Raw genomic sequence first — 13,097 nt, 5'->3', positions numbered from 1 at the left:
CTTGCTGGGGTGAGCGGTGGCTGCTCTGTGAGAAGAGCCGTCTCTGCAGAGAGCTCAGACCCAACAGCTGCCCCCAGCTCAGGGGGACTTGGGGTGTGGGTAACTGGGAGCACCGGGGTGGGGCTGCTGTGTGCGGTGGGAGGGTTAAGACTGCCCGGGGGATCTTGTGCTTTGCAAGAGGGAGGGGAAAATCCCCCCTGAAAATAAACTGAGCACCCTTCAATATGTGACTGGGATTCTCTGCAGCACAGAGCCCTGGAGGGGCGGTGGGGGGGGGAGCATGGGAGGTGGGGCTGATACCTGCTGTCCCTCAGCTTTCTTTAAGGCGTTCCTGCTGCGCCATAAGGGTGTCTATGACCACTGGATCGGCCTCTGGAGGGAGCAGGGTCAGCCCTGGAAATGGGCCAATGGCACCAAATTCAACCACCTGTGAGTCTCTCTCACCCCTCTGGACTAATTCCCTGGGCTTGGGGATTCTGGTGTCTGAGCGGTTTGAGCTCAGGTAGATCCACCATTCAGTGCTAGTGAAACCACCAGACACGACCCTGGTCCGTTCGCGTCCTGCGTGTATCGGAGACCGATGGGAGCCGGCGTGTCCCTGAACTCTCGGCTCCTCCCCGCAGCACGGTGCTGGGCCGGAGACAGAGCCCGCCATAGCCAGAGATGCCCTCGCTGCGCGCTGGGATTTCAGCTGGGACACTCGCTGTTCTCCCCCAGCCCTCTTCAGCAAGGTCCCTGGGGTGTCTGACCCGCCTTGGGGAAAGGAGGCAGCAGGGAGCTCAGGTTAACAGTGGCTGCTGGAGAGGGCAGCATGCCGAGCACTGCATGGCAGGTGCAGGTCCCGCTGGGGATTGCAGCCGGCAGGTTTGAGTGACTTGGCTGGTGAGGCCTCTGAATCCGCAACAAGGCACCGATGTTAAAGGAGCCTGCGGTTCACAGGTGCTGGACGCCTGGGGCTCCCACGGGAACGGGGTACAGTAGTGATGGCTGCCCAACACCCCGCGATGGGTTTCAGTGGGCTCCAAGTGTGATCACAAAACCAGCGCTGCTTGAACCCTGGGACTTCAGCAGTAGAAGCATGAGCCTCTGCCATAGGAGCGAAAGAATCCACTTCTTTAACTGAAACTCCCCCCCGATTGATAAAGCTCTTTTGCAGGCCAGCCATTAGAGGGGGATGGAGACCCCCCCCCCACTTCTCTGGTCTGGGTTACTTCAGTACTTTGAAAAATCAGGCTCTTTTGGCGCTGGGTCAGGGCTCCCCAATGGACAGTCCCCATTCTGCTGTATTGGACCCAACCTTTGGATCCCACCTGCTTCCAGCCTCACTGGGTCTGAAGAGCTACCAGACACTGTCCTGAGTTCGAGCCTCTGTGGCATTCTCCTGGGGTACAGACTCCCTGTCTGGTATGCTCCTTAGGATGTGGGACCCTGCAGATCAGCTGCTGTAGGATCCAAAACCAGTGCTGAACCCTCCCAAATCTCCCGAGAGGCATGTTGTCCCTAGAGCTCCACCCTCCACACCAGATGAACTCTGGGAGACTTACGTGAGGGTTACAAACAAGGAACACATGCTTTCACAAAGGAACTTCTTCAACACTCTCTTTTTCCCCCATGCCCAATGGAAAGCTCAAGAGTTATAGATCAACGGAGAAGGAAACCCCTGAATGCAATTTCTTCTTTCAGTGTCATCTTGGTTCTGCTCCATGTGTTTCAAGGAGGCGAGATCCTTCCTGTCCCCCGCTTTTCCTGCTCAGTCGTCTGGTTCTGGTGATGGTCTGCCCCTCTTGTTAGAGGGCCGGTCCCTTTTGACAATCAGTCTAACAAATTCTCTCTGTCCTGCTGGGGACTGTCCATTCTTCAGCACCCCTGTGGGCTGCTCAGCATAGAGGGTCAGGAACAGTCAGCGGTTCTGCAAAGCCCCCGCTGTCCTGAGCTCTGCTCCTGAGGGGCTGGGAGAGTAGCTGCTCCGCACTCAGGCCTGCACTGTGGAGAATGGCTCCCCTGGCTGGGACTGGTGTGAAATGCCAAGCCTCTGCCTGACTGCAGCTCCCTGGCTTCTGTGTGGCAGGTTTCACTTAAGAGGAGGAGGTGACTGTGCGTATCTGAACGACGAGAAAGGGGTCAGCAGCTCACGGTGCTACATGGGAAGACGGTGGATCTGTAGCAAACCTGAGGTGTATGTGATGGTGTCATAAATATAAAGGGAAGGGTACACACCTTTAAAATCCCTCCTGGCCAGAGGAAAAATCCTTTCACGTGTAAAGGGTTAAGAAGCTAGGATAACCTCGCTGGCACCTGACCAAAATGACCAATGAGGAGACAAGATACTTTCAAAAGCTGGAAAGAGGCAGAACATCAAAGGGGTCTGTGTCTGTCTGGGTGAGGCTTTTGCTAGGGACAGAACAGGAATGGAGTCTTAGAACTTAGTAAGTAATCTAGCTAGATATGCGTTAGCTTATGATTTCTTTAAATGGCTGATAAAATATGTTGAGCTGAATAGAATGAATATTCCTGTCCGTGTGTCTTTTTGTAACCTAAGGTTTTGCCTAGAGGGATTCTCTATGTTTTGAATCTAATTACCCTGTAAGGTATTTACCGTCCTGATCTTACAGAGGTGATCCTTTTCTTTTTACTGTTTCTTCTATTAAAATGTTTCTTTTCAAGAACTGAATCCTTTTGTCATTGTTCTAAGATCCAAGGGCTTGGGTCTGTGGTCACCTATGCAAATTGGTGAGGATTTTTACCAAACGTTCCCCAGGAAGTGGGGTGCAAGGTTTTGGGGAGGATTTTGGGGGGAAAGACGTTTCCAAACAACACTTTCCCAGAAAGCCGGTTAAACGTTTGGTGGTGGCAGTGGAAGTCCAAGGGTCAAATAGTTTGTACCTTGGGGAAGTTTTAACCTAAGCTGGTAAAGTAAGCTTAGGAGGTTTTCATGCAGGTCCCCACATTTGTACCTTAGAGTTCAAAGTGGGGAAGAAACCTTGACAGATGGGAAAAGAGACCGCACTCGAAAGGGGCTCAAAATGAGACTCCTAGAAGTGACACTTATACAACTCACACCTACTTGAACAAGCCAAGATCTCAAAATCAGGCAGTGGGGCCCTCAAGCAATAAGTGTGTCTCGTTTAAACTCCGTATGTGCCATCTGCTTTTGAACCTTTTAAACTCAGGGTTATGTTGTCAAGCTTTTCTCTGCAGCTGAGAGGGAGTGATCTCATGAGAAGGAGTCTTACCTCATTTCCCCAGCATGTGGCTAAGGGAAGGCCTTGTTCATTTAGACTCCAGAACAGCATTTCTCAAATGCAGCCAGCAGCTGATTGTTTTGCAGCCACAAGAGCCTCCAAAGTGCCCCAACAATCGCTCAGATGTTAAGTATTAAAGGTGTCTTCTAAATGCCATAAATCCTCATGCGTGCTCCCTTTTAAATAGTACCATGCCGGCAGAGCTGAGCTACATAGGTGTGGTTTTCTTTCAAGTCACAAAGTGTATTCTTTGGCTAAGAACATAAGAACGGCCATACTGGGTCAGAGCAAAGGTCCATCCAGCCCAGTATCCTGTCTGCCAACAGCGGCCAACGCCAGGTGCCCCAGAGGGAGTGAACCTAACAGGCAATGATCAAGTGATCTGTCTCCCGCCATCCATCTCCACCCTCTGACAAACAGAGGCTAGGGACACCATTCCTTACCCATCCTAGCTAATAGCCATTCATGGACTTAACTTCCATGAATTTATCCAGTTCTCTTTTAAACCCTGTTATAGTCCTAGCCTTCACAACCTCCTCAGGCAAGGAGTTCCACAGGTTGACTGTGCGCTGTGTGAAGAAGAACTTCCTTTTATTTGTTTTAAACCTGGTGCCCATTAATTTCATTTGGTGGCCCCTAATTCTTGTGTTATGGGAACAAGTAAATAGCTTTTCCTTAGTCACTTTCTCTGCACTACTCATGATTTTATAGACCTCTAACCACTGTGTTTACATCTCATGTTATTGTAGCTCTGTAAGTGGCTATGGGCCATCTCACTGCGTGGTGTTTGGGTAGGTTGCGATTGTTCATGGGGCTGGGGGGGGAGAGGTGAAAGAGTTATAAATGTGACTGGGTATCAGAAAGTATTTCAGGTAATCTAGTGCCAGAAAATGACCTTGAATGTGACAGCAGGTGGCTCCTCTGGGACCTTCTGCTAAGAAAAGCAAAACAGAGAAAGAAAAAGAAACACTTCAGCACCAGGGGGAAAGGCAGTTTCCTGTGTTTCCGAAGCCATCTGATTCCATTTCTGAACAAGTTGCAGTGTGAGAGAGAAATTCATCAAATTGAAATGTATGTCGTGCAACGTCCCTTCAGCACTTGTGCAAGGGAAGTTGAACCAAATTACTACGGTGAGCTTCAGAGGCGCAAGCTGTTAAATGATGCAAAAACCAAGCTGAAAAGACAACAGCAACGGCTCAGATTTTGTTGTTACTGTTATCATTATTATTACTGGGCTATGTTGACTATGGTTTTTTTTGTGTGAAAGAAACTTTGGACATATTGGCAGATACATTCTTTCGTTATTAGTCATTATCCTTTCTATTATGTAAAGCATTTTTAAATTTAGTTCAGAATTGTTGTACAGCAGTCCACCTTTGACCAAAAAAGCAAAAGAACAACAAAAAAGACAAGACTGTGCAAAGCACTGGTTTGTTCTGTGTTTAGGTCCAGTAAAGATAAGACACAACTGTACCTTATATTTATTATTGAGTCTGCAAAAAATCCCTACGTAAATATGCACATGTAATTTATTGGTTTGTTTTTCCTACAGTTAGTTAAGTATTGTCAGAGCCGCATGCTGAGGCTGCCAAAAATTTGTGAGAACCCCGGCTCTAGAAAGTGTTAGAAAACAAAATCCTATGTTACCATTACTTTCCAATATTTGCAAAAAGAAAAGGAGGACTTGTGGCACCTTAGAGACTAACCAATTTATTTGAGCATAAGCTTTCGTGAGCTCCAGCTCACTTCATCGGATGCATTCAGTGGAAAATACAATGGGGAGATTTATATACACACAGAACATGAAACAATGGGTGTTACCAGTATTTATTCACCCTCGCTTGCATCTCTGTTCTTTGATAACAAACTCATTCCTGTTTTCTGTATATCTAATTGCTGTGTTCTCAATAGAGTGGTTGGCCTGAATTGAATCTTACAAGCTGCTGTGGACCGCGCCTGTGGGATTAGAGTCACAGTTCTGCATGTGCTCCGGGGAACGGGCTGAGCACTCCCGAGGGACGCTCAGAGGTTTTGGGAGTGTCGATCGCTAACCTGTACACAGAGAGCGAGGCCTGCAGGGGGCTGGAAGGTCAGGCTTGCGCTGCCAGGGGTGGTGGTTTGAGAGAGCTGACCCATGGCAGGCCTGGACAAGGCTCCCCCAAAAGTGCCTCGTATGCCTGCTATGGATCACTCAAACGGGCAGACGTCCCCGGCTCATTCCACCCCTGCACCCCCCAGTTACAACCCACACAAGGCATTCGACCAGGGTGAGGAGAACACCTGCAATGCCCTGTCACCTGACGTGCTGAATTTGCCTCTGAGCCCATTTTTCCTTCCAGCTTGGGACTCCAGAACCCTGCCTTGTTGAGCCAGACATGCTTGCCAGCTGCAAACACAGACCCAGGTCTGGGCCACACCCCCAACGCTGCAGACTTTAACCCAAAACTGCTCAACAGGTCACCTGTCTCCAGCAACTAGCTCCCAATGGGATCCAAACCCCAAATAAATCCGTTTTACTCTGTATAAAGTTTATACAGGGTAAACTCAAATTGTCCACCCTCTATAACACTGATAGGGAGAGATGCCCAGCTGTTTGCTCCCCCAGGTATTAATCACTTACTCTGGGTTAATTAATAAACAAAAGTGATTTCATTAAATATAAAAAGTAGGATTTAAATGGTTTCAAGTAATAACAGACAGAACAAATAAGTTACCAGGAAAAATAAAACAAAACACGTAAGTCGAAGCCTAATACATTAAGAAACGGAATACTGATAAATCTCACCCTGAGAGATGTTCCAATAAGCTTCTTTCCCAGACTGGACTCCCTCCAGTCTGGGCCCAATCCTTTCCCCTGGTACAGCCTTGTTCCAGCTCAGGTGGTAACTCGGGGATTTCTTATGACTGGCAGCCCCCTTTGTTCTGTTCCACTCCCTTTGATATCTTTGGCACAAGGCGGGAATCCTCTCACGGTCTCTCTGGGTTTCCACTCCTCCTTCTAAATGGAAAAGCACCAGGTTAAAGACGGATTCAAGTATCATGTGACATGTTCACATGTCCTGTGAGCCCCCCTCCATTCTTTCAGGACTGGCCCGCACGTATGCGGTGAAGGCTTGCAGGTGAACAGAGCCATCTACAGTCAGTTGTCCTAGCTAATGGGAGCCATCAAGATTCTAAGCCACCATTAATGGCCCACACTTTGCATAACTACAGTAGGACCTCAGAGTGATATCTCATATTCCTAATTTCAGATACAAGAATGACACTTTCATCCAAATAGGATGAACACACTCAGTAGATTTGTAAGGTCTCATTACAAAACTTATAGAGACCTTTTGCATAAAGCATATTCCAGTTACATCATATTCACACTTAAACATTTTTATAAAGCTTATGAAGTGCAATGTCACAGGGTCAATACCCTCAGAGGATACCTGCAGATAGAGGCTTCCCTGGCTGGTGGAAAGGCCTCAACTGCCCTGCTTCCCATGGCCAGAAGGCATTGTAGTACAGCTATTCTCAGCTTACCCGGGCCTATGTGGAGCAGAATGTACATTAGAGCAGCCCCAAGGCTGCTCTGACTTAGACCTGGTCAGCACAAAGCCTGACGATCATTTGTCTACTCTGCGATCAGCACTGGTTGCCAGTGAGTTGGCCACCCAGGAAGCCTAGCCCTTGGCCCTTCCCCTTGTGCCTGAGGTCCCGCCACTCCCCTTCTGCTCCCCTCCCTCCCCTTCTACCTACCTCTCCCCCGCAGGAGCCCAAAGCACCCTCACCACAGCCCACAGCCCCAGCACTGGATGGCAGAGGTCGGGGGGCGAGACCCCAGCCCCGGGGCACTGCAACCTCAGTGCCCACAGCCCCATGACACCTGCTGCCCATGCTGATCACGCTGTCTGGATTGAAGAGATTTGATGCACGTTACCCTACTGTTCCCGTATCGTGTCCGAATCCCAGAGCTGTTGGCACCACTGGAAACGGAACATTTATTCATTCCTAAATCTGCTCAAAGTGTGTAAGTGCAAAGAAGAAAGGAATAATAAAATATATATAAGAGAACCCCTGAGATGCCTAGCTCTGTAAACAGTGAGAGGTGAGGAAGCCCCTCTCGTGTGGGTGCATCGTATGGTGCCATATGCACACCCAGCACTTCTCAAATCCGAGATGTTCTAATCCACATCCATCTCCTCGCCCTCCCATTCTCCCATCTCCTCCACCTCCATCTCCTCCATGTCGCTGCTGTCAGGGTCGTGTTGGGGCTCCGTCGGAGCCCTGGCTTTTGGGCTATCTGCTGCTCCATAGAAATCCCTGGCAGCATCTCCCATTGGCAGCTGCAATGTGATATTCACAGCAAAGTACGAAGCATGGTTGAAATCTACAAGCACAGAGCCCTGCGGCTGGGTTAGAGGCCAAGTGCACAGAGGTTTGTGCTGCTCATGCAGGTGGAGGGATGAAGGCAAAAACATCAAACTAGGAACCGAATTGGACAACCATTTCACTGTAGACAAAGATCTCATGCCCCTCATCCTGACCAGCAGCTCCCTGCTAGCCCAGTTTTGTCAATATTCCTTTGCCACCCCAGAGCCCCCTGCGGTTCTGGCCTTAGGTCACCCCAGACAGCTCTCTTGATTCTCTTCGCTCCTTCTGTGGCAGATACAGGATACATAGCGGGGCGGTGTGCGGGTTTCCTTGGCACTCACTTCGAGTGAGCTCCATAACTCAAGGCTTCACCGTTCATTAGTAACACGCCAATTGCAACCCCACACCAGCCAAACCCATTCGCAGCTCCAGCAGGGCTTCCTTTCTGTTCCTTACCCACCTTACACACACTCCGCCGAACCCAGAATACACTGGCGAGGAACATCTCTTCCTGACCCCTGCATGTGACCAGCTGAAGCAAGAGACTTGGGACCATAAGACATATACCAGACAAGACCCTCAGGGTTGCCCAGTCCACCCCCATCCCACAAGCAACCCTCTCATACAGTCACACTCAAATGTGTCCAATGCTCTCTTACAACTAATAAAGTTTGCCCCTATTGGGAGGCTGTTCCAGAACCTCCCTCCTCAAATGGTTAGAAACTTTCTAATCTCCCAGCCTGAACTTGTTCTTGGCCAGTTGATTCGCCTTTGTTCTTGGGCCTACATTGTCCTTTAGCTAGAACAGCTCTCCACCCTCCCTGGTGTTTACCCCGATGTATTTATGGAGAGCCATCAGATCCCCTCTCAGCCTTTGTTTTGCTAGACTAAACCAGCCCAGCTCTCCCAGCCTTCTCTCGTGAGACAGGCCCTCCATTCCCTGATCATCCTGAGAACTCTTCTCTGTACCTGTTTCACTCTGAATTCATCTTTCTCGAATGATCAGAATCATACACAGGATTCTAGAGGAGGGCTCTCCAGGGCCATGTACTTTCGTACTTCTCTGTCTCGACTGGAAGTGCCTCAGCTGATGTATCCTAGCATCACATTTGCCTTTTTCATGGCCACATCACATGGGTGGCTCAGTCACCGTATAATCGACCAACACATCAAGGTCTCGCCCCTCCTCTGTCGCCTCCAACTGATGAGCCCCAGCATCAAGAAGAAATTCTTCTTATTAGACCCTAAGTGGAGGATTTTGCACCTGGTACCTTTAAATGTCATCCTTCTTCTGGTACTCCAGTCTTCAAGGTCATCCAGATCTTCCTGTATAATATTCTACCCCCTCTGGACAGACCATGTTTCCCAGCTTTTTAATCATCAGTAAGTTTTGTTATCACTCTCCTACTTTTTGGGTTAACACCATTAATAAAGAGATTAATGAAGATGGATCCCAAAACAGATCCTTGAAGAACTCCATTAGGAACCTCCCTCCGATCCCATAGTTGAGTTTCCAGACTTCTCCCCTTTAATTGGTTCCTTACCCGCCTTACAATTCTTGTACTGATCCCCGTCTTCTCTAATTTAGCTAAGAATTTCCCACGTGATACCGTATCAAATGCTTTACTGAAGTCCAAGTATATTAGATCTGCTGCATTTCCCTTCTCTAAACAACCAGTTCTCAGCTCAAAGAAAGAGCTCAGGTTAGTCTGGCCCCATCTACCTTTGGTTACATCCCCTTTTCCATTTACCTCTGTTGGAGACCCCAGGGCATGGCCACTAGTTAAGTTGAGGAGATGGAAGGCCATAAGGGTCGAAGAGGTCTCCCTGCTAAAGGCCTAAGGGCTTCTTCTCAACCCCCCTGAATAGAATTCAGGCCTGGCTGGTTTGAGTAAGCTCTTTTGCTCTTAAAACAATGTTGCAGATGCAGACAATGCCCCATAGTGTAAGGTTTGCTGACGCCAAGTTAAAGATAATAGGAGAGAGAGCTACAAGGCCAGACAGGATGTGCTGGTTCTTTAAGTTGCTAGGAATGCTTGTTAGAGGTTGCAGGAAATAAACATTGTCCTAACCCATATAAGAAAGGCAGAGTATTTGTGCAAAGTTTTGATTGGCTGATGTGTAGTGCAGTAGCATTGAGGAATATAAATGTGTGTAATGACCTGCTCTGATGTGCAGGATTTGAGATTCTATTCTCCCTGTACCTTGTTTGCAGCTGCAAATAAACTTTTCTGCTTCCCCACCCCGTTGTGATTATTGAGTGACGCACACCGGGTAACGAACCCCCCCCCGCTGTTGTTCGCCTCTGGCACTGGGTGCCGGCAACAGCTTTTGGAGTCCCAACGTGGGGTGACGAGGATGCAATTTAGCCTTGCCCAGATCCCTTCTGGAAGTCGAGGATTGCAGCGACAACCGACGCCCAGCACACACCGGTGAGTTCATTGGGGGCCTCAGAGGAGAAGGAGTTTGATCAACCCCGGAGGGAACGACGGTGCAAGACACTCACATAGTGGAGAAGCAGCTATGGGAGACGGTGAGGAACCTGTTCCTTGGATATAGGGGAGGAGCAGCTGCGGGCGATGTTGGGGAACCGGTCCCTTGGATAAGGTAGGAACCTTTTGAAATCCGGATTATATGCTCTGTTGGAACCTGGGGACACGCACAGTTACCCTGTAGGTATCGGACAGGAACAGAGCACGGGAGGTACGGTACGATGCACGCCCCTAGAGTGTATTTTAGTAAATTGGAAGATATTTGGATCAGATCCAATGACTAAGGGTAAATTAAAGCGATTTTGTACAGTTGACTGGCCTCAGTACCAATTAGAGGACCAAGAACAGTGGCCTCCCGGAGGATCACTAAATCATAATACAATCCTCCAGTTACTCCTGTTCTGTCAGCGAACGGGGAAGTAGAATAAGCATTCGTATGCTTACTTGTTTATAACCTTATAGTCTCATACTGATATTTTACAATGCTGTAATTTAACCCCGATTGGCCCTGTAGCAATTAATGTCAGTCCCCGGATCCCCACCCCAAATGTAATGGCAGATCCGGTTTCTCCTTCGGCCCCTACACCCACACAGAGCGAGGCTCAAAGTAAGATTCTTAGTGAAGCTCATAGTGGGGTTCAGGCTCCATCTGCTGGATTATACCCGTTACTTACCAAGACTAAAATCGCCCCTAATGCAATAGAAAGGACAAGCTCTTACCATGCAGGTCTATACTCATGCATCTTTTAATCCTATGGACCTGGCCGCTTTCAAAGCACAGGATGGAGAATTTTCTATCAACCCAAGCAAGTTGGTATCGGTCTTTGAGGGATGTCTTAGCAGCTACAAGCCAGGCTGGGATGATTGTAATGTCCTTCAGCAAACATTATTGACTGAGGTTAAACAAGAACAGGTCATAGCTAAAGCAAGGAAAAAAGCGAAAAGGCGATATGACCAAGACCGTAACAATGTCCCGATCCCAGATAATCAAGTTCCTATAAAAAATCCTAGGTGGGACCCAAATGACAATCAGGCTATGACCCACCACACCTTCTATAAGGAGCTGCTACTGTATAGACTCCGTCATGCAGCTGTCAGACAGAATAATTAAACTAAACCATAGAAGGTAGTGCAGGATCCAAAGGAAAGCCCTGGAGCTTTTTTGCAGCACATTCGAAACACGATCCAACAGTATACCAATGCAGATCCTAATAATCCACAAACTGAGGCAATTATCAAAAAACTATTTACAAGCAGGGCAGCCCCCGACATTAAGAGAAAGCTACAGAAAAAGGAGGATTTGATAAGTATGACCATGGCACAGATTTTAGAAGCAGCAAATCAAGTGCATAGTTTAAAAGAAGTAAAAAAAAAAAAAAAGCAAGTAAAATTAATGGTAGCGGCAGTGCAGGCAGGCACGAAGAAAAGTAAACAAAAAAAAGGGGGCCGTGGCCACGGACGTCCAGGCCCGCGAAAAAGACGACTGGGGCGCAATCAGTGTGCCCTGTGTCGGCAAGAGGGACACTAAAAAAATAAGTGCCCAACAAAAAGAAAAGGGGAAGTACCTCTATGATGGCGATAAAAAAACAAAAATAAGGGTGTCAGGGGAAACAGATCATCCTACCCCTGGAACCCCGAGTAAAAATGCGGGTGGGAAATGAAGAAATAGATTTTTTAGTCTCCTGAATTTTGTGGGACTCCAAGGATATCGGGTAGCACGAAGTAAGGCTCAGATTGCTCTCCCGCAGGTACAGTACCTCGGGTTCTACATACAGCAGGGGGAACGCCAGCTTTCAAATAAAAAAATAAAAGCCATATGCCAAGTTCCTATCCCGAGTAATCGCAAGCGGCTCAGAGCATTTCTGGGGATGGCAGGCTTCTGTAGAATATAAATCCCAGAGTTTGAACTATAGGCTAGACCCCTGTACGACTGTGTAAAAGGAGCAGACCATGACCCCTTTCATTGGACCCCAGAGGCTGACAGGGCATTTAAAATCCTAAAAAACAAGCTAATGGAAGCCCCGGCTCTAGGTCTGCCAGATCTCTCCAAGCCATTTCAGTTGTATGTACATGAACGAAAGGAGGTGGCCCTGGAAGTACTCACACAGCTGCTAGGAGCATGAAAACGTCCGGTGGCATATTTTTCGAAATAACTGGACCAAGTAGCCAAGGGCTGGCCAGCGTGCCTGCGGGCAGTGGCAGCCACCGCCCTGACCCTGGCAGAAGCAGAGAAACTGACACTAGGGGGAACAATACAGGTTTTTACACCACACATGGTACGCGCTTTACTGGATGTTAAGGGCGGCCTCTGGCTCACACAAGCGCGTATGGCAAGATACCAAGCAAAGCTCTTAGAGAACCCTGAGGTCACGCTGCAGCCTTGTCCATCCCTTAACCCTGCCAAAAACTCTTGTCCATCCCTTAACCTCTTACCAAAAACTGAGAAACAGAAACATGACTTTAAAAATCATAGATGCCCAATATTCTAGCCGCCCGGACTTGAAGGATGTGCCCCTCCCAAATGCAGATTATGAGTGGTACACTGATAGTAGCAGCATGGTAATAAATGAGCAAAAAACGGCGGGTTATGCTATTGTAACCCTCAGTGACACCGTGGAAGCTGAAAGTTTGCCCGCTGGGACCTCTGCCCAGTTGGCTGAGCTAGTGGCCCTGACCCGTGCACTCGAACTGTCCAAAAAAAACCCAGGTCAATATTTTCACTGATTCCAAATATGCTTTTGGGGTGCTGCATGCTCCTGCTGGCCTGTGGAAGCAGAGGGGAATGCTGACAGCCCAAGGCTCCCCAGTCAAGTACGGGCCCCAAATCCTCCGGCTTCTAGAGGCAGTGCAACTCCCTTTGGAAGTGGCAGTGGGACACTATAAGGCCCATCAGAGGGAGGATCAAGATGTGACCAGGGGTAATGCCAGGGCAGATAAAGAGGCAAAGCATGCTGCCACCCTGCTGTTCCCTCAGACTAAAAACACCTATATGCATGCCCTTATC

The 13,097-nt window shown here is 48.5% G+C and overlaps 2 protein-coding genes across 11 annotated transcripts in view; both read left to right on the top strand.

The window, feature by feature from the left end:
- Window positions 1-13,097, top strand: part of LOC140898275 (uncharacterized) — a 2,445,793-nt gene that overhangs the window by 2,067,362 nt on the left and 365,334 nt on the right. The gene's annotated exons all lie outside the window — the stretch shown is intronic.
- The window catches only part of LOC140897984 (C-type lectin domain family 2 member D-like), a 49,194-nt gene that overhangs the window by 668 nt on the left and 35,429 nt on the right, over window positions 1-13,097 (top strand). The window contains exon 3 of the mRNA XM_078848646.1: window positions 326-429. Within this exon, the coding sequence (XP_078704772.1) occupies window positions 326-429 (104 nt within the window). The remainder of the gene's footprint in view (window positions 1-325; window positions 430-13,097) is intronic.

This window comes from Lepidochelys kempii, chromosome 14 (assembly GCF_965140285.1).
Source record: "Lepidochelys kempii isolate rLepKem1 chromosome 14, rLepKem1.hap1, whole genome shotgun sequence".
Classification (NCBI taxonomy): Eukaryota; Metazoa; Chordata; order Testudines; family Cheloniidae; genus Lepidochelys; species Lepidochelys kempii.
Note: the sequence above shows the minus strand (reverse complement) of the source record. Positions and strands in the feature narration are given on the sequence as shown.